Consider the following 22,637-nt stretch of genomic DNA (forward strand, 5'->3'; position numbering starts at 1 on the left):
AAAACTTCTGACCTGAAAGTTGCTGTTTGGGTACAAATCCATAAGCCACCTAAAATGTGACAAAACCAAAAATAATTAACACTAATTCACTAAACCTCCTTATTGTTTGCAGACTTCTCTATAGAAAGGTCAATAAAGAGAATAGGGTGTCAGAACGTGCTAGAATAACCCTGCCCACATACTCCCAGGCCACTCGTTTTAATCAAAAACAGACAAAAATCAGTAGGATGGCACCTCACACCAGCCTCTAGACTATAGATCCAAGTGTACAAGTGTACCTACAAGCTCAGCTGTCCCTTCAGGGTAGGTCATTGGCTGTGAAGCTGCCATTTCAACCTTCCTATTATTTTATATGTATCAACAAAGGCTCAAAAAAAACCCCACAGAATATTAATTCAATTAACTCAAGGTCACACCGAGCCCCACGCTGAACATGCGCTCTTATTCTTTCTCCCTATAAAAATAGCTCAGCTGTAGCCTGTCTAAAAGAGCCCTACAGCCATTTTACAACAACCATGGTAGATATCACACTCAAACATAACACTAAAAATTCCCCATTTGTTGACATCTGCATAGGCACAAACCCAAATAAACCAAAGTCTAGAATGTCTCATTTGTGGTGTTCATTGTTAAGAGGCTCCTGGTGCCCACAGATCTCAGGTGGATCCTTTGAAGCCTTGGTTCCCTGCCCACTTTCAGTGGAAAGATGTCACTCCTTCAGCACTTGGGAAGGTGTGCAAATCAGCTGCCAAGTCTCATGGGTCCCACTTCCCCCAAGAGCCACTAGGACCATGGGGTTACCTCATGTGAGTTAGAAACATCAAGAAAAATCACCCATCAAAATGATGGCAGAAAAAAATGCCTAGCATATTCCAGACCCCAGGCAAACCCTGTAACGGGCATCCATGGACCAGAGGAATCCATGGACCAGTGGAAGGAAGGGAAATACACAAAACAAGGTTAAACAGTCATGATTTCAGCCACAGTGCCAGCATGTCTGGCAGACGGGAGTGTCTTGTAAAAATGTAACTTGTAAGGCTTGCAAAAGGACAGCAGCCAGTGTCTAGAGATCAACAGACTGGCCACCGACTCCAGGATCTATCTGGAAGGTGAGTTTTCTTACTTAATTTATGTTTATGGGAGCCCATGCCCAACAACTGGCTTTTCAAATAAATCTCCTCATTTCCAGCTCCCCAGGTGCCCTTGGCACCCCAGTGCTCACCAAAGTATTGGATCTGTCCCCACTCCCTCCTGTTGGCCAAGGCTGATGGGTTTATTTTTAGCTTTCTGTTTCCTAATCATTCCATTTTTTTTTTGATGGGCTTGCCCTAAAACCACCCCTTTCCCAACTCACAAAGGTCTTTATCTTTCTGTAGATAAAAATCCACCACCATGCAGCTGTGGTTAAAACCACAGTCTGGGTCTTTCAGATCCATAATGACAAACCGGGGTTTAGGATCTAAGAATAATCCAGCAAGAACTGGAGGCAGAGACTTGGAACAGAGACCAGTACTGGCTTGCTTCCTGGCTCAATTCAACTACCTTTCTTAGACACCCCAAACCCACCTGCCTAGGAACAGCGCCACCCACAGTAGACTACCTCCCCGCCCGTCACCAATCCACAGTTAAGAAATTACCCCACACACATGCCCATTGGCCACTCTGATGGAGACATTTTTCAACTGAGATTCCCTTGTCATGGTTGTGTTTCAAGTTGACAACCAAAATTAGGCATCTCGCCAACTTTGGTTGATTCTATCATTACCTTTGGCTGCCTCTGTTTACCAGGCGCTTGGCCTGCAAAAACTTCCCACTTGCACTTCCATGTCTTTGCGGAAAGACCAGAGGTGGCATAAATCCCTCGTAGGGTGGTCTCAATAATGTCTTCATGTCCAAGTTGCTGCCTCCACTCATGCCCTCAGCCTCCCCATTTCCTCCCAATAAAGACCCTGGACTACTTCCAACTCCTCTGTACCCTTCTTCAATCATGCCCAATACCCCTTTTCTTTCTTTAGTAGCTTCAGAGTACATTAGAGAGAAGAATAGACTATCTGGGGGCTGAAGAGATTGCTTCAGAACTGGCTGTTCTTTGAGAGGTTCTTGATTTCAATTCCCAGCATCCACATGGTGGCTCAGAACCATTTGTAATAGGATCCTATTCCCTCTTCTAGCATGCATGAAGACAGAGCACTCACATGCATAAAATACAGAAACAAATAAATCTATTAAAAAAAAAAAACAGACTGTCTGGCGATCACTTGCAGCTGTGGTCCCTACCCACGAAATCTCTATCTCCAGGGATTTCAGGTGATCCCAGGATTACTGTCCTCCCTCATCCTTCCCAGGTGCCAAAATGCCCACTCCTCTCTCCAGACTCTGCCGAAGTGGCCCCTCTCAGAAACAACTTTCTTTGCCCTGGAAACACCACTGTTCCCCACCTGCCCTCCTGCCTTTTCAAATAAATCTCCTCATTTCTGGCTCCCCAGGTGTTCTTAGCACCCCAATGCTCAACCAGAGTACTGATCTGTCTCCATTCCCTCCTGTTGGCCAAGGACAACATGGTGTTGATGTTTAGCTTTCTGTTTCCTAATCATTCCATGTTTATTTTCTGATGGGCTTGCCCTAACTCACAAAGGTCTTTTTCTGTAGATAAAAACCTACAGAAATAGGCAAATAAGTACGCCCTCCTTCTGTGTACCTCCCAGCATACAGGCCATCTGGTTTCTATGCTTGCCCATCCCTCTGCCCCTAGAGCTTCCATTACCATGGCATACAGCAGGCCTTCAAGGAAGATTTCCCCTCCCAAATGCCTTCTCTTATGTCTCTAAGATATCAAACACCACTCAGATCAACATTAGGGTAGTTAACTGTAGGTGCTCTTAAAATTGGCCACCATGTTGAGTAAAGTGGCTGGTCCTATAGGATGACTAGCAAGCTGTAACACCCAGTAGAATGGATATGGACCACTAGCAATTTCTTTTCATCTCCCCATACTCTATTTCTCCCTTGCCTCTGCCTCTCCACACCCTCCTTTGGGTTAAATGCTTTCTTCTTTGGTCCCCATATTCTATTGGCTTCTCCTATGGGTTCTTAGTCTATCATTCCCCCTATACCTAAATAATATAGTCACATAGTTCTAAAGGTGGAAGAAGTTGACCAGAAGGCATGTGGCAGAAATCCAAGGGGCTCCACCTGCTGCTCCTCTATGCCCTTCTTCTGCTCCCTAGTGATAGCCCTGACTCCATCTTTGAACACTTGGTTCTGCATTTTTTTCTTCTGAGTATTGTAAAAATGTTATAACATCTCAGTAGCCAAGGGTAGGCATCCTTCATCACAGCAAATGAAGTTCTGCTGTTCACATTCCTTACTCATCCCCCAGCCTCCCACTATAGACATACACTCTGTACTTCTATGACTGGCATTTTCTAGGGTTTCTTTTCATTGCTCACTATTTTCCAAAGTTATTGCTAATTTCTTTCCTATACTCCAAAAAATGCAAAATTAAAAATTTTTTTTAATATTTTAGCATCTTTCTTAGGGTTTCTATTGCTGCGATGAAACCACATGTTCAAACATAAGTTGGAGAGGAAAGGGTTTATTTGACTTACACTTCCACAATTGCCTATCCCTCTGCCCCTAGAGCTGCTTTTACCACAGCACACAGCAGAAAGAAGGAAGTCAATGCAAGAACAATGCAAGAACCTGGAGGCAGGGGCTGATGCAGAGGCCATGGAGGGGTGCTGCTTGCTGACTTGCTCCTTACGACTTGCTCAGCCTGCTTTCATATAGAACCCAGGGCCACAAGCCCAGGGATGGTCCTACCCACAATGCTCTGGGCCTTCCCCCATCAATTACTAATTAAGAAAATGCCCTACAGCTGGTTCTTATGAAAGCATTTTTCCGATTTGAGGTTCCCTCCTACCAAGATGACTCTAGCTTGTGTCAAGTTGACATAAAACTAGCCAGCACAGCAGCATTTCAACATCACCAAATATATTTACCTCCTTTTGTTCCTGGAAGTCTTCCCATTGTGGGGCCAACTGTGGTCCTGATGACTGTCCTTTAGGGCCTCGTCTCTGTCTTCGTTCTTCCTGCTGAGCAGAGACCTGTTTCACAGTCTAGTCCTGATGCATTTTTCTGATCCCATCGTGATGTTTTATAAAGTCCCACCTCTCATCTTGTGACTGTACTGGTCCACCCTTCTGAAGACATCAGTCACAATGCCCGTGTCTTTGTTTTCTGTCTTAACAATAGTGATGGCAAGCTCCTCAGTGTTGCTTGCTTGCTTTGATTCCTGTTGGAGACGTTCTTTAAACATGCATATGTGTTCATACACGAGAGTTAAGTTAAAATGTTGAGTTGGGATGTATGTGGTTGTAGATCTGTGTCTTTGCACAGAGGACGAATGTGGGGATATAACTGTGACGTTCAGTTCTATACACCCAACTGATTACTCAACATCTCTCTTTAATGTCTAATAGTTCTCTCAAGTTCACTGTATGCCAAGGATGTCGACACTCCTCCCTGCCCCATAATCCATTTTCTCTTGGTTGTCTGCAAGGCCTTACTCAATCAAAGCCCCTTTTCCCCTGAATCGCCTACACCCTAGCCTTGCCCACCACCCCTCTGTCCCCCCATCTCTACTGTAACAGTAATGGTAGACAGGCTGACCCAGTGACCTATGGGAAGTGGGACTCTTGCACATCCCCACAACCAGCCTACTTCCGTATGTCACAGCCCTTTTAACCACAGGATGTTTATTTATTCATGTCCCTACACAATATAGCAATCTGAGGACAGGGGTTTTATCTGGTCTGTTGGCTTCATTGTTGGTTACTGCCCAGTACCCAGGATTATATTTAGCATGCAGAAGGTTCCTGAAAATGCTCTAAAATAGGAGAGTGAAAATCATCGCATGGCTTTTCACCCTTCTCAAGATAGGCTTCAAAAGAGTTCATTAGAGGTTTCGATGACAAAAATAATGCCTCACAATTTTCTGTATCTCCAGGTTGTTCACACACACACACACACACACACACACACACACACACACACACACACTGGCTGGTCAATGCCTGCCGATGACAGAATGACTTCAGATGACTAAATCTACTGAGAGGGAGGGTTAGCTCCTCAAGGCTTGTGGCTCATAGCTATGTCTCCTTTAGGACCCCTGCTTCTGTCTGTGCCTCGTCACTGCTGTGTTACTGACTTGGGTCCATCCTAGCTGTCGCCTCTGGGTCCAGGAGACCAGCTACCAGAGAGGATGAAGGGCAGGCATCACCTGACACGAACCTGTGCAGTGATTCCTATGATCACCCAAAAGTCCAAAAGAAGCCAAAGTCCCTCTGGCCCACTTAGAAGCAGAGCTGGCAGCCTGAGAGCACACATGGGGCTGGCCAGGACCAGCAAAGCCTCCTATTTACATAGTTTCCAAAACCAGTACCTGGTCCCAGGGGGAAAAAGTGACAGATTTTCAGACAAAACAAAAATTAAAACCTCTTTACATTTCAAATAGCATACACAGCTGAGACAGTGTCTATATCAGTGGCTCTCAGTCTTTCCTAATGCTGTGACCCTTTAATACAGTTCCTCATGTTGTAGTGACCCCAACCATAGTTATTGTTGTTGCTATTTCATAATTGTAATTTTATTACTACTATGAATCATAACTATAAGTATCTGATATGCATGATACCCAATATGCAACCCCTGTGAAGGGCCGTTCATCCCCAAAAGGGTCATGACCCACAGGTTGAGAATCACTGTTCTACAGCCTCTGAGAGTCAGTCAAACCTAAGAAGCAAGGGTATCTGGATTTCAGTGTTTCTTGGCTAAATGCATTTCACCTCCAGAGTAGCAATCCACACACATCTAGTGCCAGACTCCAAGACACCAATATCGAAAATGCCTTCTGTCCACATATCAGGAATTCCACCTTCCTCCTCATTGTATAGTCTAATGGTGTTAGCATGTCCAGGTGGATGAGTCTCTGCTGATGTGGACTGTTGCCCATGATGGACTGTTGGTCATCTCCAGCCATCTCATTACTGGCTATCCATGGCTCCTGAAGGCTGTGGTCCTGCCTGCAACCCTTCCACCTCCCTTTATGTCCCCAAAGTTATCCCAGACGAGACACAGAATGAGGTGACTATCAGAGATTTGAGGATGTCGTAAAAGAACCACAAACAAACAAAGGAGACATGAAACTGCAGATGGAATACTCCTGTGGCTGTGGACACAGAAAGGTTGGGGAAGCCGCCATGCTCCTGGGCCAGTCTGAGTCAGGTCTTCTCTCCAGTCTGCATCTTTCTCCTTTCTTCAGTTCTCTTGATCATACTCCAGCCAGGAAAGACTGTCACAAGCAAAGCTCTGAAGGCTGGAGCATCTGGCCACCCTGGGAGCTTAGTACTTACACAGAATTCATTTTGCATCAGCAACCACTGTCTTCCTCCTAAGGACTGGGCCCCGAGTTCCTCCCATCTCCTGGCTTTGCCCTGACAGACCTTTGTTTCTAGTTAATGGCTAAAGATCAAGAGATGTTAAAGACTACATAACAGATGTTAAAGGCTACCTCTGTTTGCTGCTGAGGTCCAGAAGTAATGAAAGTCACAACTGCTCATGTTCCTGTTGACAAAAGGCAGCAGCCCAGCCCCTAATCAAAAGACAGGACTGGGAAATCCAGTCACCACCACAGGGAAGGTAAACAGACCCAAAGAAGGACAACCAGCTACTTCAGGCACACCTTCCAGGCTCAGGGTCTCTAAACTCCACCTTTGTCCACACATACAGAGGAACCCCCAAACCAATTCTCACTGCCATCAAATGTTTGACCATTGGGAACTCCACTCCACAGCTAAAACCGCCATTCCAGTGTACCACTACACTACTTAACAGATCAATGACAAACATCAGAAGGCAGAGAAGAGGAATGGTGTTTCCATCTTTGCCTGAGCTCACACACTCTAGTGTGTCAAATTGGCTGCTTTGGTTTGTGGCTCCCCAGTTCAGCTTCTTCCAGGAGAGCTTATGTTCCATGGGCATTCTCACTGTGTGGGCTCTGCTCTCCTCCCAAACCATAGTTCGGATGTTACAGATTCAGCTGAGGCAAAAATGGGTGAGCTCTGCCTGCAGAGAGGAGCCAGGTCTGGTTCACATTTGTTATTGGTCAAAACAGGAAGTGCTTAGACCAGTTTCCAAAGTGCGCATCTCTCAGGCAGCTTTTTTGAAAAAGCACATGCACTGCGGTTCGCACAGTGATGCAGCACAGGCTGCTACGTGAGCAATGCTTCTAGCATCCCTCACAGCCTCTTGTCCTCTCCTTGACCCCAGAGCAGGTTTCTTTATGCAGGGTACATGCAGTGTGGCCATCACTCCAGTACTGCCCAGTCCACCTCCAGCTGTGCTTCACCTGCAGTCATGGCTTGACTCCCCTAGACATAGCAGACAGCTTCATATCTAATGTCTGCACTTTCCATAGTCCACAGTCATACACTGTATGGCAGCAACCCTAAGCCAGCCGAATTTCAACTGCTGGACCTTAGTTTCACACTGCTGTCAAATGATTCTGACAGCAGACACTGCTACTGTTAGGAAAAAATATATTATATAGGCCTCCTCTAAGGTCGAAGTTGAGGCTGCTGTCTGCTTCCTCTTCTCCACAGATGTCAAGGGTGTCTCAGGATGGATCCTTTTCTGCCAGGCTATGTAGCTTTCTGACCAGCTTGATGTCACAGAGGGAGAAGGTGACCGTGCAGGTAAACTGATACTGCTCACTCGTCTCAAGAGCAATTACTTCTCCAGAGACTTCAATGAATCATAATAGACCTGTCTTAGAGTTCCTCTTGCTGTAATAAAACACCATGGCCCAGAGCAACCTGGCAAGGAAAGGGTTTCTTTCAGCTACAGTTCCACAGCATAGTCCATCACTGAAGGAAGTCAGTGCAGGAACTCAAGGCAGGAACCTGGAGGCAGGAGCTGGTGCAGAGACCGTGGAGAGGTGCTGCTTACTGGCTTGCTCCCCCATGCTTCCTTAGCCTACCTTGTTATAGCACTCAGGACCACCAGCCCAAAAGTGGCACCAACCATGTCCAAATATCATCAAGAAAATACACCATAGGTTTGCTCACTGGCCAATCTGGCTGAAGCATCTTCTCGTCCAAAATGACTGTAGCTTATGTCAAGTTGACCAAACAACAAACAAACATAAGAATGAGCATAGAGCTGAAGGACTTTGAGGTTGCTTGGCTATCCTACCCCACAATTCCTGCCACAGGTATCCATGGGAAAGAGGGGGAACCAGGTTAAGTACCTCAATTCCTAGAAAAAACTGCCATCCATTCTGGGATCCACCAAATGCCTGCAAGGTTCTTCCCTGATACCCACTTAGATGGCTCTCAGATCAAGTAAAAGCATGAAAAAGCTTAGAAGCATCTGTGGCTCCCAGAAATGACCCACACATCCTCTTTGTTCTTTCTGGCAATGTGGAAATCTCAGGGCCTTAAACATGCTAGACAAGAGCTGCACTACTGACCATCCATCCCCAGGCCCCAGTCAGCTCCTTTAACCAGTTAGACATTCTACCTTACAGCAGGCATCAGCAGCCATGCCTGTCTGTGAGTTCTCATCTCCCTTGGAAAGAGGAGCTCTCCTTGGTGGAAGCACTCAGCCTTGGTCCATAGGACCTACTTGTACCAGTACATTATTACAGACTGTGTCAGGGCTCCCTTCCTGTTGCTGTGAACAAACGCTCTGACAAAAACAACAACAACAACAACAAAAAAAAAAAACCCACAACCACCTTAGGGGAGGAAAGTATTTATTTATTGGCTTGCACTTCAAGGTCACAGGTCGCAGTCCATCACTGAGGGAAGTCAGGAAGGAATGTCTAGCAAGAACTTGAAGCAGATACCGTGGAGGATCAAAGCTTCCTGGCTAGCTCTCTGGCTCACTTGGACTCATACTCAGCTAGATTTCCTTTGGTTTATTTATTTATTTATTTATTTATTTACTTATTTATTAATGAAAGAAAGGGTCTCATCCAGGCATGGTGGTACACACCTTTAATCCCAACACTCAGGAGGCAGAAACAGGCAGATCTCTGGGAGTTCAAGGTCAGCTTGGTCTACAACCCAGGCCCAGGGATAGAGCTACCCACAAAGAACTGGGTCCTTCTGCATCGGTGAATAATTAGGAAAATCCCCCACAGTCATGCGCACAAGCCAATCTGTTCTGGGCAATTTCTCAGCTGGAGCTCTCCTCTCAGATGACTCTGGGCTGTGTCAAGTTGACCAATCAAGTTAACTTTAGAGTAAGCAGGAAGCCCCTCTCTCATCTTCAAGGTAGCAGAGAGAGGAGGAATTATCCATCTTGGGCGGTCAAAGGAGATATTTAAAAGTCCCATGTCAACCTCAGATAGAAGCTAGTTCAACAGGAAGGTCAGGATTTGAGGCACTCGTCTCATATGCACAAGGTCCTGGGTCCCTTCCCCAGCACCAGACGGAAAAAAATCATAACTTCACCAACAGCAAAACACCCAAATAAACATGGAATAACTGCTCATCCTAACTCTTAAAAGGTCAGTGTTTAATGATGATGACTGCCCTCCCTGAACAGAAGTAACATAGCAAGTTACAGCTCAAAATAGCAGTAACAATTTGAGCTGCATATATATATATATATATATATATATATATATATATATATATATAGAGAGAGAGAGAGAGAGAGAGAGAGAGAGAGAGAGAGAGAGAGAGAGACACACACACACACACACACACACACGTGCTCCAGAGGACCCAAGCTTGATTCCCAGCAGTCACATTGGATCACTCAAAATCACACGTGACTCCAGGTCCAGGGGCATCCAGTCCCCTCTTCTGGCATCCACAGGCACCAGGCACACTCATGGTACTTACATACAAGCAGTCAAAATACTCATACACATAAATCTCGTTACAACTAGTAGGGGTGGTGATAACTTGGTTCAGCTCCACAACATTTTGAAGATGAGTCTTTAAACTTGAGAAAACTGCCCTGTAGAATTTGCCCGCTTAGCCTTTGCTGGCTTATCCGAAGAAATAAATGTATACAGAGCCCGTGAATTGACCACTGGGGGAGAGCCTGATGAAATACTTTGTTATTCAACCAATCCTATTACCATCATTATTTCCATGCTGCCTGGTAGAGAGAACCCAAACTTCAGTCCAGATCTGAGTCACTTTCAGTCAGCTAAGGCATGGATCACCCAATCAACTAATGCTGGGGGGTTGCTTTGATTTGGGGGTTTTTGTTGGGTTTTTTTTGTTTTTTGTTTTTTGTTTTTAGATAACCCTGAAAAATGGATCAAGATGATAAAGAACATTCTGGAAAGAAAGCACAAAGTCCTGAAATGAATGGGTAACTTGAAAATATAACCCATTCCTTCTCAGCTTGGCTCTGCAGACCATCTCAGAAAAGGATGTTTTTACAATCAGAGCAGAAACGTGACCAGCTGCACCTCCATTTACATTTCTTTGTTGCAAAATGCATGTGACTTGTTGGGGTTCCAGCCTCGGGAGAAAGCGGAGGCACTGGTGGTTACTTTCCGAAGTGAAACTTCCAACCACAACCTCCGGTGCACAAAAGGCGGAGTGAGTCACAGGAAGAGGCCACTTGCTTGCAAAATGCATTAAAAGTAATGCATGCTGAATGGGCTTCCTGCACCAATGAACAGATAGCTGGCATCGGGACAGGCTCCTCGAGTCTCCCAACCATTTCGGGGAGGACGAGACCATTAGAAATCTGGGCACATCCACCTCTACCCTGTTCCCTGCGTTCTTACTCTGCCCAGGCTGCCAGACCTGCTCTCTCCCAGGCCTGTGGCTCCCATCTGAGATTCCCCAGGAAGGCAGATCTGACTGGATGCTTCCACTGGGTCACAAGGACACCTTGTGACTTAAGCAAGCACCTATGGCTTGGTCTCCAAGATCCTTTAATAGAAAGAGGTAAGGTGTTCTTTGTAGCAGCTTCTACCGTTTGAGCAAGTGGGGTGGAGCTGATGTGAGTCCTAAGCTGATAGCATTACAGCATTCCTGAGCTGGCCAGATGACAGACTTGAGCCCGGGCCTGGGCTGCAATGGTCCACAACATGTGAGTGCATCCAAACCCCACAGGACTTATTAAAATATTCTCAGAGGCCCGCACCCACTGCTAGGGCCAGTAGGTCTAGGGTAAGGTCCTAAACAATTTTATTTTTAACAAACTCCCAGGACAAACTCCCAGATCCTCCAGGGCCACAAAGAGCAGATTTTAAATCTCAACAGACTGGCCTCCAAAGCTCACTTAAAGATTTGGGTCTCGGATTGAGCTCATCCAAGGGACATCCGCACTGAAACAGTCCCCTGAAGAAACTCCCCTGCCTCCACACAAATCCAACCCACAACCTGGCTGGTCTCCAAGCCTGGGACCACAAGGAAAGGCCTTTGTCAAAGCAGAGGCTGCTTTGAAAGGCTATTCGGTCAAACAAGAACCAACTATGCCCCCCTGTGGCCACTGGCTTTCACTGACTTCCAGGGTCAGCTTCTCTGGTCAGACTCTGCTTCCCTTTGGGGACCAAGCCTGGCTGTACCACAAGTGATAGCAATTATCCTCGTTGGTGCTACAGGATAGAAAGAGGGACTACAAATGTAAAGTCTATCCTGGGGGGTGTAGGGCATGGACTTGCCTAGCATGCATGAAGCCCTGGTTCAATTCCCAGTACCAAATAAGACACCCATAGTGGCACATTCGTGCAATCCCAGCACTGGGGGTGGGGGTGGGGGTGGGGTGGCAGTAATGATCTAATTCAAAGTCATCCTTGACTATAGTGTTCTAGGCTATCCTCAGGAGACTGATGCTGGGAAGATAGCTCAGTGGATAAAGCACTTGCCAAACAAGTGAGGGGCCCAGCATTGAAATCCCCAGAACCCACAAAAAAATCCAGATGTGGTGGTCACCTATAATCCTTGCAACTCACAAAGCAGAAGCGGAATCATTTTACAAGCTGACTAGAAAAGGGAAAAACGTGGCGTTCCCCTGTACTGAGGCATATAAAGTTTGCAAGACCAAGGGGCCTCTCTTCCCAATGATGGCCGACTAGGCCATCTTCTGCTACATATGCAGCTAGAGACACGAGCTCCGGGGGTACTGGTTAGTTCATATTGTTGTTCCACCTATAAGGTTGCAGACCCCTTCAGCTCCTTGGGAGTGGGTGGGTAGGGGAGCAGGGCAGGGGGAGGGTATAGGGAACTTTCGGGATAGCATTTGAAATGTAAATAAACATCTAATAAAAATAAATAAATTTAAATAAGAAAAAGAAAAGGGAAAAACCCCGGAGGCCTGTCACCTCGGATGGATGTGCATGTACTTATATGCCCATCCATGTAGGAACCAGGGCCTCCAGTGTTGTCCCTCCTCAGGTTCAGTCTGCCATGTTTATTGAGACAAGGGTCTCACACTGGGACCTGGGGCTTATGGATTCTACTGGGCTGTCTGCCTAGCCAGCACCAAGGATCCACCCATCCTCATCTCCAGGCACTGGTATAACAATGCACACTGTCATTAGGCCTCATACATGGATAATGGGGATAGAACTTGGATGTGCTTGTTTGCATGGCAAGTACTCTTACTGCCTAAGCCATTTCCCTAGCCCACACTAAGGGTTTTCCCCCCCTTCAAGTAAATGACTAAGTATTTGTATATAAGAAAACAGAAAAAAATAAGAGCACCTTAAGAACTTATAAAAATAATTTAAAGTTCATATGCCTGATTTTCAGAAGTCTTTCATCCATCTTGTTTATTACAGAAATTCCTAGCTCTGCATCAAACACAACACAGTGAAATATTATATTGATTTTTTTTTAATCATGGCACCGGCATTTGCAAACACACAGCCAACGTTGTAAGTAAAATATTCTGAAGTAGTGATCCGAACCTGAAATCCAAAGGGAAAGTATCTGACGACAGAAGCCTGTCTCAGATGTGCCAGGTGTTCTCCTTCATCATATGGGATCACCATTTGAGGACATGTTACTATGGAGCGAGTCACTCATTTCCATGAGCAACTTTGAAATGTATGGTACCCATATAGTATCCTAACACGTGACCTTGGAGCCCCTGGGTTTAAGTGCAGATGCAAATAAGCAACTTGAGAGAACCTGGGTGCAGCTCTCATTTGGATCTCACAGGGAGCCTAACAGTAGGTGTCCACATAACTGCCTGGACAGGGCTCTTGAAAATTTTCACAGAGATCGTAGAGTGTGGTTTTGTGGGAGGTGTGCTCTGTTTCAGGGTCGAGTGACAGGGAAGTTTAAGGTATATCAAAACTAGGTTCCCAAGCCAGGTGGAAGGACTGCTGTATGTCTAAAATGGTGCATTGTAGACCAGCCTTGGTTATAGAGAGACTCTGGCTCAAGTCCTAGCATGGTGTCAGGAAGCCACCTGGACAGCAGGCTGCAGAGGGCATTTGAAAAGAGCTTCCAGAGCTTCCCCTGGGCATGAGGGAGACGGCCGGGAACCTCTCTCTGCAGGCCGATGAGCTCGTATACAGTCCACAGCCATCGAAATACACACAAACCCATGGTGGTGGCAGAAGGGTTACCGTGGCCTCTGAAGGTCACGAGAGAGCAAGCCAGGAGCTTCATGGCTTCCCTGACTCCCGAGGGAGCCACACATTCAGGGCCAAGTGTCTCCATCCGTGGGCGCCCACAGCAGATGACGGTGGCTTTCATTCCAATCCTGTGAACTATGTGGACCACATGAGACCTTAACAGAGCCCAGTGACTCCAAGGGCAGTGACTCTAGGTTTTCTTTCACAGAAAGAGTAACAGTCCATTCTACTGCTTTTTTCTTTCTTAACTCTTTTTCAATCTTTTCCTTCCCCCCCCCCTTTTTTTCCTGTCTCCTCTGACCCTAACAATGAAATTTAAATAGAAAGATCTTTCTGTCTCTGGAGTAGAACACCCTTTAAGAAAAATAATACTTTCAAAGCAAAGCAACTCTTTTAGCAAAATACTTTTCATTTTTCACATTGTTCTGAGACAGTTCACAGCAACTTTCTATCAGCTTAAAGAACATTGCTCAAATTATTACTTTTTTTTCTTGCCCTTAGACTGTGGGGGGGGGGGGAACTAAGAAAAATTAGTGATTTGGAGATTCTAGAAGATCAGAGTGTGACATCCACAGAATAAGGCTCTTTGGATTGTCTAGCACACTTAACTTTTAATGCATTCATGACAGCTATAAGCCTAAGGATCTGGCTAGGATGCTCACAACAGCAGCCCAGTGACAGTAAAGAAATAAATAATATCTGCAATGAAAATAATTTAACTTCCGGAAACTATGTTTCTTAAAAAACACAACCAGTTTCTTTAGCGGCATCCTTCCTGGTGGGCATAAGTGCTGCTGAGTCCACACTAGTGGCTCTTCCTTGCTGGGTAGCAGGACGCAGAAGGTGCTGAGATGCCGCGGACACACGCTGCCTTAGGGACTACCCTTGTAAGGTAAGGCATTGCAGTTACGGAGAGCTAGACAGTGCACGCTAAGGAAATGCCTGCTGCAGATGCGTTAAGGCATAAATAGCCCAGCCTTGAGCTATGAGGAATGGGGAGAGATGCAGCTGCATCACAGGCCACCTTTAACCAAAGCAATTAAAGAGCTTATCACCTAAAGTGAGACTAAGTGGGCAATACTGCAAGGGAACGTCTAAAAAGTCAAAGCCAAGGCTAGGGCTGAGACCCAGCGAGGCCCATGTTCCCTTCACTTAGACTCGGGACACAGCCTGTGTGCAGAAGGTGGCATGGATGTCTCTGTCATGGAAATGTGTCCCTGATGCTACCGATCCCTATGCACATCAGAGTTCCCGGGGGTAGGGGTACAGTGATACTGAGACAGCTCTCAGGTGGCCTGCACGCTGATAAGGGGTCATCACCTGTATTGCACATTAACTAATTGCTGGAGCAGACTGGAGGGTGCAGCATTGCATGTGCTAAACCCAGACAGAGGGCTGCTCTGCACACTCCTAGTGCACCCAATCCTCTTGCAGCCTATTGGATGAGATGCAGCCTCTCTCCGCCCTCCATGCTTAGAAGTGTCACCCTGGGGCGAGCGAGCGAGTCGAGGGAGAAATGCTTCTCTCTTAGGCAGATGGCCACATATCAGCCTTCCCAGCAGCTCCAGGGTCCCCACAACCTATCCTTTAATGCTTGGTCGCATCAAGCTGAGGCTGAATGCATGTCCTGGTTTTCAAAAGGTGGCAGTGGCTCCCTCCAAAAGGTGAAGTTACTGAAAGTGTCTGAACAGGGGAAGTCACAGGAATGGCTTCTCTTTAGCAATGGGAAGACGTGATCGACCACTTCGCAGAGCCGCACATACCTGGAAGGTAAAAGAACAGTGAGGTCACTGCCCACGGAGTCATACCTGATACATGAAGGGCAATGGCAGACTCTGGGCTGCACTTGAGCCTCAGGAAGGGTACACTATCTCTGCCTAACCAGAGCCATTCTAGCCTTAGGAATTCCCTGGAAGTGAGCAGGGGAGACAGGGTATGCCAAGCCTGACTTCGTGAAGAACAGACAGCTTGTGCAGAGGTGCAAGGGACGGACAGCACAGTCAGGGGCATCTGCCTGCCACAGAGGGCATGTGCAGGCCATGGGGGAGGAACCGCAGACAAGTCACAGCTCTGAAGCAGCAGGGACAACTACAGTCACAGTGAACAGGTACAGGGCCTTGTTCTTATCACAGTGCAGATCTGACATCAATCCTGCCCTGTTCCAGCTGTGTGATCTCAGGCAGAGAGAGGCCCAGATGTCTCCACACCCTGACTTCCTCCACCGTGAAGGAAGGAAAATGAAAACCGTGCCACTTGCTTAGCATCAGAAACAGAATAACATACCCAGTGATTCAGCTGCAGGTACTGAAGACCCATCACTCCACAGTGGATCACTTCCACTTCAGGAAAGAATCCCTGGTCAGCAAGCCTGAGGCCTCCTCCAGCCTTACTTGCTGTGTGACTCTGGGAAAGTATCTTGCCCTCCCTGAGCTTCAACTCCTCCATCCCCACGGTGTGTGGGGCTACACCACACAGGGGTTTCCAGCACTCCCTACTCAGGGCATCTCCTCTGCCTCCAGGAGGATGTTGCCTAGCCATAGCCTGCACTGCAGAAGGAGAGCAGCTACATCGATCAGCCTGGGAGACCTCCAGGCTCCTCCACAGTGATTCACACACACCCAGCCCTCTCCTGCACACCCAGACTTCTGTCTGACGGTCTCTGGGCCCCTCTTCACTCATGCCGAGAACCAAAGGGGGGCTTTCGAAATCCAAACTTCAGGAATTAGCATGTTCTGTGGCATGAAATGACGTATTCACTAAGGCAGTGTGTGTTTAATAAAGGGCCTCGGAGAGACTCCTGAGAACAGTTGTGTCTGTACAAGGCAGGGAAGCCTCCCTTAATAACACACCAAGGACTATGTCCTTCCTGGAGATTAAATCAAACACATTTTTAAAATACCTCCTGACCTAAAGTTTGTGGCTAAGGAGGTGAGCAGCTCCCCACAGGGAGCTGTCCCCTGCCAGGCGGTGGAAGGTACCAGAACCAAGCTCCTGCGGCTCACGTGCCCCGGCAGCGGGGCCTGCTCCATCTGGGTGGCCCCTTCTAGCCTCCAGGCCTGGGGCTCCCTGGAGCAAGGACTGCCCATTTCCTGACTAGAACGGGAGAAAACCCTGAGCTCGGTGCCCCTCCCAGTGGGGTTTCACTTAAAAATGTCCCAGTTTATCCAGGCTCCAAGGGATAACGCCTGCTTAGCTAGCACCAGTCACACCCAAGGGCCCTCAAGGTAACTCAGCCAGTAAAGAAGTGCTCATGTTCAGTGGCCAGTTCCCAGGAACCCACATAAAGGGGAGAGCAGAAAATGGTCTCCGCAGAAACAGTCCTCTGACTTCCACATGCACACTATGACATATGCATGTACTTGCCTGTGCATGCACACATACACACACACACACACAAAAAAAAAATTGAAAGAAAAGGTCATCCAAGTTCTGGGCCTTGGTATACATGCTTCCTAAAGATGGGGGTTCATCTCAGAGGACCAGTCTCATCACCAGGCCAGGTGAAAGGCCCCGGCTGACCTACTACAGGACAGAAGGGGGGGGGGGCTCCATCTCCTCTCCCCACTAAAGAGCTGCCTGAGGGCCTGACCAGGAAGCCAGGGTTCCCTCACATCTGGAACTGCTTGAGTCACGCTGGACTCTAGTCCAGCTGCAAAATAAAAACCATCTTCAAAGTGAGAAACTACCTTGGTGGTCTCTCTCAAAAATCCAGGCTGGCCTGGAACTCACTATGCAGCCTATAGCTAGCTTCAAACCTACAGCAATCCTCCTGCTTCTACTTCCCCATGGTGCTGGGATCACAGGTGTGAGTTGTGGCCACGCCTAGCTCAAAAAAGCCTGGGAGGTACTTACAAACTCCAGGAGGAATCTTGCAGCCAACTCCCCAGTTCCAACTCTCCCGCTTATAACAGTGTTGGGATCACACAAGCCAGAGGCATTTTCTGGTTTTACAGAGCACACTAACAGCTAAACAGCCTCTGCAGTGGACAAGGCAGAGCGGCAGTTCACCTAGTAGTGCTAACCAGTGAGAACGCCATGAGATGAAGCAGAGCCAAGAGTGATGCTACAAGGACCACAAGGCCTCATTCCACACAGTAAATCAGGAGCTCATAATACTCACGAGCTGATGTTGGTCTTGGCATGCTCCTGCACCAGCTCACCCTTGGGGTTGACAGTGAAGATCCTATTCAGGGACACTCCCACTTGCTTGTAGGAATACACATCCTATGTTTAGGAGAGGTGATGTAACATGTCAGGGAGGTGGGGAGTTCACCGTACAAACGAGCACACGCCATCTTTCACCAAATGTTGTAATATCCAAGTTTCACTAATCAGTACTGCACCTCAGCTGGCTGGCACTCCTCAGGATTATTTTCTAACCTGTTTTCTCATTTCATAGTAATCTGCAGAATTTTCCAGCCCAGTAGTTAATACCCGGCTATGATCTATAGAATACAGAACCTTCTAGCAAGTGTGGGTCACATACACAACATATGTGAACATTTCTGCCACCCATGAATCTTTGCTGCAGGTTTCAAACTGAACCTTCCAGAAAGCGTGGGTCACACACATCATCTCCACACATTTCCTTCAGCCAAGGATACCTCACTGTATGCTTCAGACTGGAGGTGCTGAACCCAACCCTGCAGTCAGGCAAGGCTGGCATGGCGGTCCCAGCATGGTGGTCCCAGCACCTACAGTGTCCTTGCTTTACTAATTTAACAAGTAATGTGCAATTGCAAGTGGTGGCCCAGGTCACCAGCTTCAAAGTCACTGGCCAGCCTTCAAAGAAGACCAGAGGCCACACCTGATGGGGTTTAACCACTCTGCCTTAGGATGAGGCCGGCTTCCCACAGCTGAGGGACCAGGCCTTTGTGGAAACTGCTCGCACCAAGGGCAGTGTCTGTGGCTCCACTGACCCCTCGGGTACTTACAGCAGGCCGGTTCCCAAAAGCAGCATAGAAGGGTTCCGTGTTTGGGAAGAACAGGTTTTTGATGTCTGTCAAACACTGGACTTTGAACTTTTCTGGCTTCTTTTCAATCACTTCTCTATTAAAACAAACAAACAAGCAAGCGGTCAGCATGAGAAGTCTTCAGCCTTGCTTGTGGTGAAGTAGCCTGAAAGCCAGCAATGCTGCTTAGTGGGTAAGGATGCTTGCTGCCAAACCTGACTACCTGAGTGTATTCCCCAGAACCCACATGGTAGAAGAGAACTGCATCCTGCATGCTGTCCCCTGACCTACACACACACACACACACACACACACACACACACACACACATAAACAGACTAGATTCTTGAATTGAACAATTATATTACATTGCTATTAATTCTCTCTAATACACATACATACATACATGAGCAATTTAAAACTTTAAACTAGTTTTCAATATGCAAGCTATAAAGTTGGCCCAGCAGTCAGGAAAACAACTCAGACTAAACCCCACTCTCAGCACAAGACAAATGTAAAGGATCGGCCATGGCCAAGGTGTAACCACAGAAATTAAAGTTTGTGTTAGCATGGGCCACACTCACGGGTAAACACCCAGGCGAAGTTCCAGGGACATCTGTAAATACAAAGAGAGGCAATGTGGGAAAGCAGGGTCATTACAGAAAGGAGGGACATCCTCTGCATGAGCGGCAAGCGCTCCACACTGCTGAGCCATTTCTCTAGCCCTGTAATAAAAATTCTTACATCAAGAATAGAAAAAGATTTTTCAAAAACCTACTTCAAAAAGCCAGTCATGGTGGCAAACACCTGTAATCCCAGAACTGGGAAAGGAGAGGCCTGGGTATAGCCAAAAATTCAGGGGTTAGTATGGTCTACATACTGAGTCCCAGGCCAAAGCAGGGCTACATAGTGAGACACTCCCATATGGACCTCTGCAGACATCCTCTGGGCAGTCAAACAACTGTCTCTGGAAGCATTGCAGTTCAGTACTGGGCTTCTGAAATTAGCCAGAGAATAAAAGAAGAAAAGGTAGATGAAGGCTATAAAAATTAGAATTTTAGGGGGTCATTATTTATGCAGAAATAATCCTTATGTATCTATTTAATGAACTGATTTTTATATATGCACATGCATGCACATATTCATATCACATAGAGACCATAAGACAACTTACAGGAATCAGTTCTTTCCCACTATGAAGGTGCCCACCAATCAAATCTAGCTCAGCAGGCTTGGCAGCAAGCACCATTACACAGACCCATCCCCCAGCTCCCAGTAACACAGAGTCAGGGTGAGTTATCAAAATAAGAAGTTAGGAAGATTATTAAAAGTCAATAGACAAACACAAAGCAATACACAAATCAGTGGATGTTTGTGCATCAGAAACAGGTGAAAATATAATCATATAAATAGTGTTTTTAGATAAATTTGTAAACATCAAGAATCTAGAAATATATATAACAAAGATATAATCGACCTTCTTGGCTAAAATTATAAAAACTCTGAAATATAATAGGGAAGAAAATCCTAGTAAACAGACTAGATTCTTGAATTGAACAATTATATTACATGGCTATTAATTCTCTCTAAACTGGTCTCTAGATTTATTGCATTTTTTGACAAACCATAACAGACCTGTGGAGGTTATAAAAGCCACACAGCCACACAGCCAGCTGAGCAGTAGGGTTTGACAGGCTCGGATGCTCCTGAGGGTGGGAAGGAAGCACTGGGCTATGATTGTGCTCAGAGAAGCCAGCTCCGGAGCAAGTGTGTATGCGTGCATGCACATCTGTGTGGGTGCATTAGGAAGTGTGGAGGTCAGAGGTCAGCCTCAGGGGCCACTCCTCGGGTGCTATCAACCTATGGTATCCTCCTGACAAGGTTTCTCAATGGCAAGGCGGACTGACCAGTGAGGCCCCAGGCATGGACTGTCTCTGCCACCACAGCCATCATCTCTTTCACATGGCAATGCAATATTATGACGACATCTATTATATCCTAAGACACTGGAACTTTTGCTGAACCTCACAGTCAGAGTTAATAATATACCTTGAGGTCACTTAAGATTTAAAACTGCCATCCTACTGTGCTCAGCCTGTCTGTTTGATCTGCCTTTAAAAGAACAATGTATCAGCTACCTTCCTTGCTCCGGAGTTCCCGTGTAATCGGTTTGTACAATCTAAGTTAATGCATAGCTGTAATCTTAATTATGTACTCTTCTATGCCTCTGACCAGAGTAACATGTGTGTATTTGTATGTTACAACAATAATTTCCTAAAAACAGCAAAAACAGAGGTTGAAAGCCATCCTATCCACCATAAATGTTGAGTACAAGATTTAGATATTGCTTAATAAGCAACAATATTTGTTATCTCGGTCAGTCAGGGTCAGTTGGAGACAGTGACTTGATCCCTTATAAAGCTCCGTTAAATATTTCTATAAAGTCTCCCTCACTCCTTCCTCAAGTGATGCTTTCTATGCTGTTCAATGAAGACAGAGCAGAAACCCTTGGTTAGGAACAGATACGTATACATACACAAACAGGGAGAGGTTTACAAGTCTGGCAGGCACAGACTCAGACAGGACGGACAGACAAGAAGACAGAAGAGAGAGGGAGAGGAAGTAGAAAAACCAAATCTGGGATCATTCTTGATTAGATGACACCGGGAATGATTTCTTACATTAATGGAAGAGTAACGAATTATTGGTGACTCAGAGTTTATTATTAATGCATTCAAAGTGACTGCATTTTGGTGCCTTGTGTGAGAAATCTTCAATGACTTCATATACACACATGGCTTCTAGGGCTCAAGGCAAGGACATTTACCAGCGGAGTCACGTCTCCAGACCAACAGGCTACTCATCCTGCTAAGCGCGTGATGAGGAAGAGGAAGAACCAGGCTGGCCGGCAAGTCAGTGCACGGAGCTGGCTGGTTGGGCAGTACCTGTGCAAGGCAGAGAAGAGGCTGCTCGGGCTGAGCAGAAGCGGGCCCTGTGGAAGCACGGTGCCCCTCTCGTTGACCCAGTGCAGGTAGCCCCTTGTCATGTCCGCCATCCCAATGGCACGTGCTGAACAATAGAGAAACTTGTAGCCATTCCTGAAAGATACAATCCATTCACCTTGAATAGCATTATGGGATACAACTTTTTGCTCTCTCAGCCCTATGAAGAACAGCATAGCTGCAAGTGGCCCACATGTGAAAGTCTCTCACTACATCATAGACTAGCTCTCCAAATCCTAGCTAGAGTAGCACTCCCTGACCATAAGCGACCATTCACCTGTTCTGCAAACCAGACCATCCGGTGCTTCCCACAGATGGGTAGTGTCTACAGAACCCTTGGTAAGCACACGATTGGAGTGACATTCCTGTGCTTGGGGTTGGGGGTAAGACTTGTCCACCACTGAGAAGGGCAGCACCACAGACTGTTCAGCCCAAGTCTGTGTGGAGTCTGAGGCTCTCCGCTATCATTCCTCAGCTGCATGCTCTCAGCCCTCCACATAGCCCAAGATGGCCAGAGATGGGGCCAAGCTCGTGATGAGGAAGAGGAAGAACCAGGCTGGCCAGCAAGTCAGCCCCAAGATGGGGCTCAGCATGGCCCTGCCCTCAAAGAGAATAGAGGGCAACTCTTGAAGGCTGTCTATCCCCTGACCTCCACAATCAGGCTGTGGAATGCCACGCATACAAACACATACACACACATACCACCACCACCACCACCATCACCCACACCACACACAACACAGGATAAAAAAAATTTTTTAAAAACAGTTAAAAGTTTCAAAGCCCACAGTTAGCCCATAAATAGTTTTAAATGATTTACCACTATCAAATTTTCCTAGACAAGCATTTAGACTGGGGTCATGCAGTGGTGTTAATGAAAATGTCCTCCACAGGCCCATAGGGAATGGCACTGCATAAGGTGTGGCCTTGTGGGAGGAAGTGTGCCACTGTGGGGGCCAGCTCTGAGGTCTCAGAAGCTCAAGCAAGACTTAGTGTGGCATTCATCCCTGCTGCCTGAGGATCAAGATGTAGAATTCTCAGCTCCTTTTCCAGCAC

General features: G+C 46.8%; 1 protein-coding gene across 7 annotated transcripts in view; it reads right to left on the reverse strand.

Annotated features, from left to right (window-relative positions):
- Nucleotides 1–12,780: 12,780 nt before the first annotated feature.
- Lpin1 (lipin 1) overlaps nt 12,781–22,637 on the reverse strand; it is a 103,628-nt gene continuing 93,771 nt past the window's right edge. For 5 of the 7 annotated variants that reach the window (XM_029484351.1, XM_021179735.2, XM_021179740.2 and 2 more), the window contains 4 exons: nt 21,525–21,677; nt 18,562–18,676; nt 17,748–17,851; nt 12,781–15,390 (listed from right to left, as the gene is read on the reverse strand). In XM_029484351.1, the coding sequence (XP_029340211.1) occupies nt 15,231–15,390; nt 17,748–17,851; nt 18,562–18,676; nt 21,525–21,677 (532 nt within the window). In that variant the 3' untranslated portion in view covers nt 12,781–15,230. The remainder of the gene's footprint in view (nt 15,391–17,747; nt 17,852–18,561; nt 18,677–21,524; nt 21,678–22,637) is intronic. The other 2 variants (XM_021179736.2, XM_029484352.1) reach the window with 1 other exon arrangement.

The sequence above is a fragment of the Mus caroli genome, chromosome 12, assembly GCF_900094665.2.
Source record: "Mus caroli chromosome 12, CAROLI_EIJ_v1.1, whole genome shotgun sequence".
NCBI classification, from domain to species: Eukaryota; Metazoa; Chordata; class Mammalia; order Rodentia; family Muridae; genus Mus; species Mus caroli.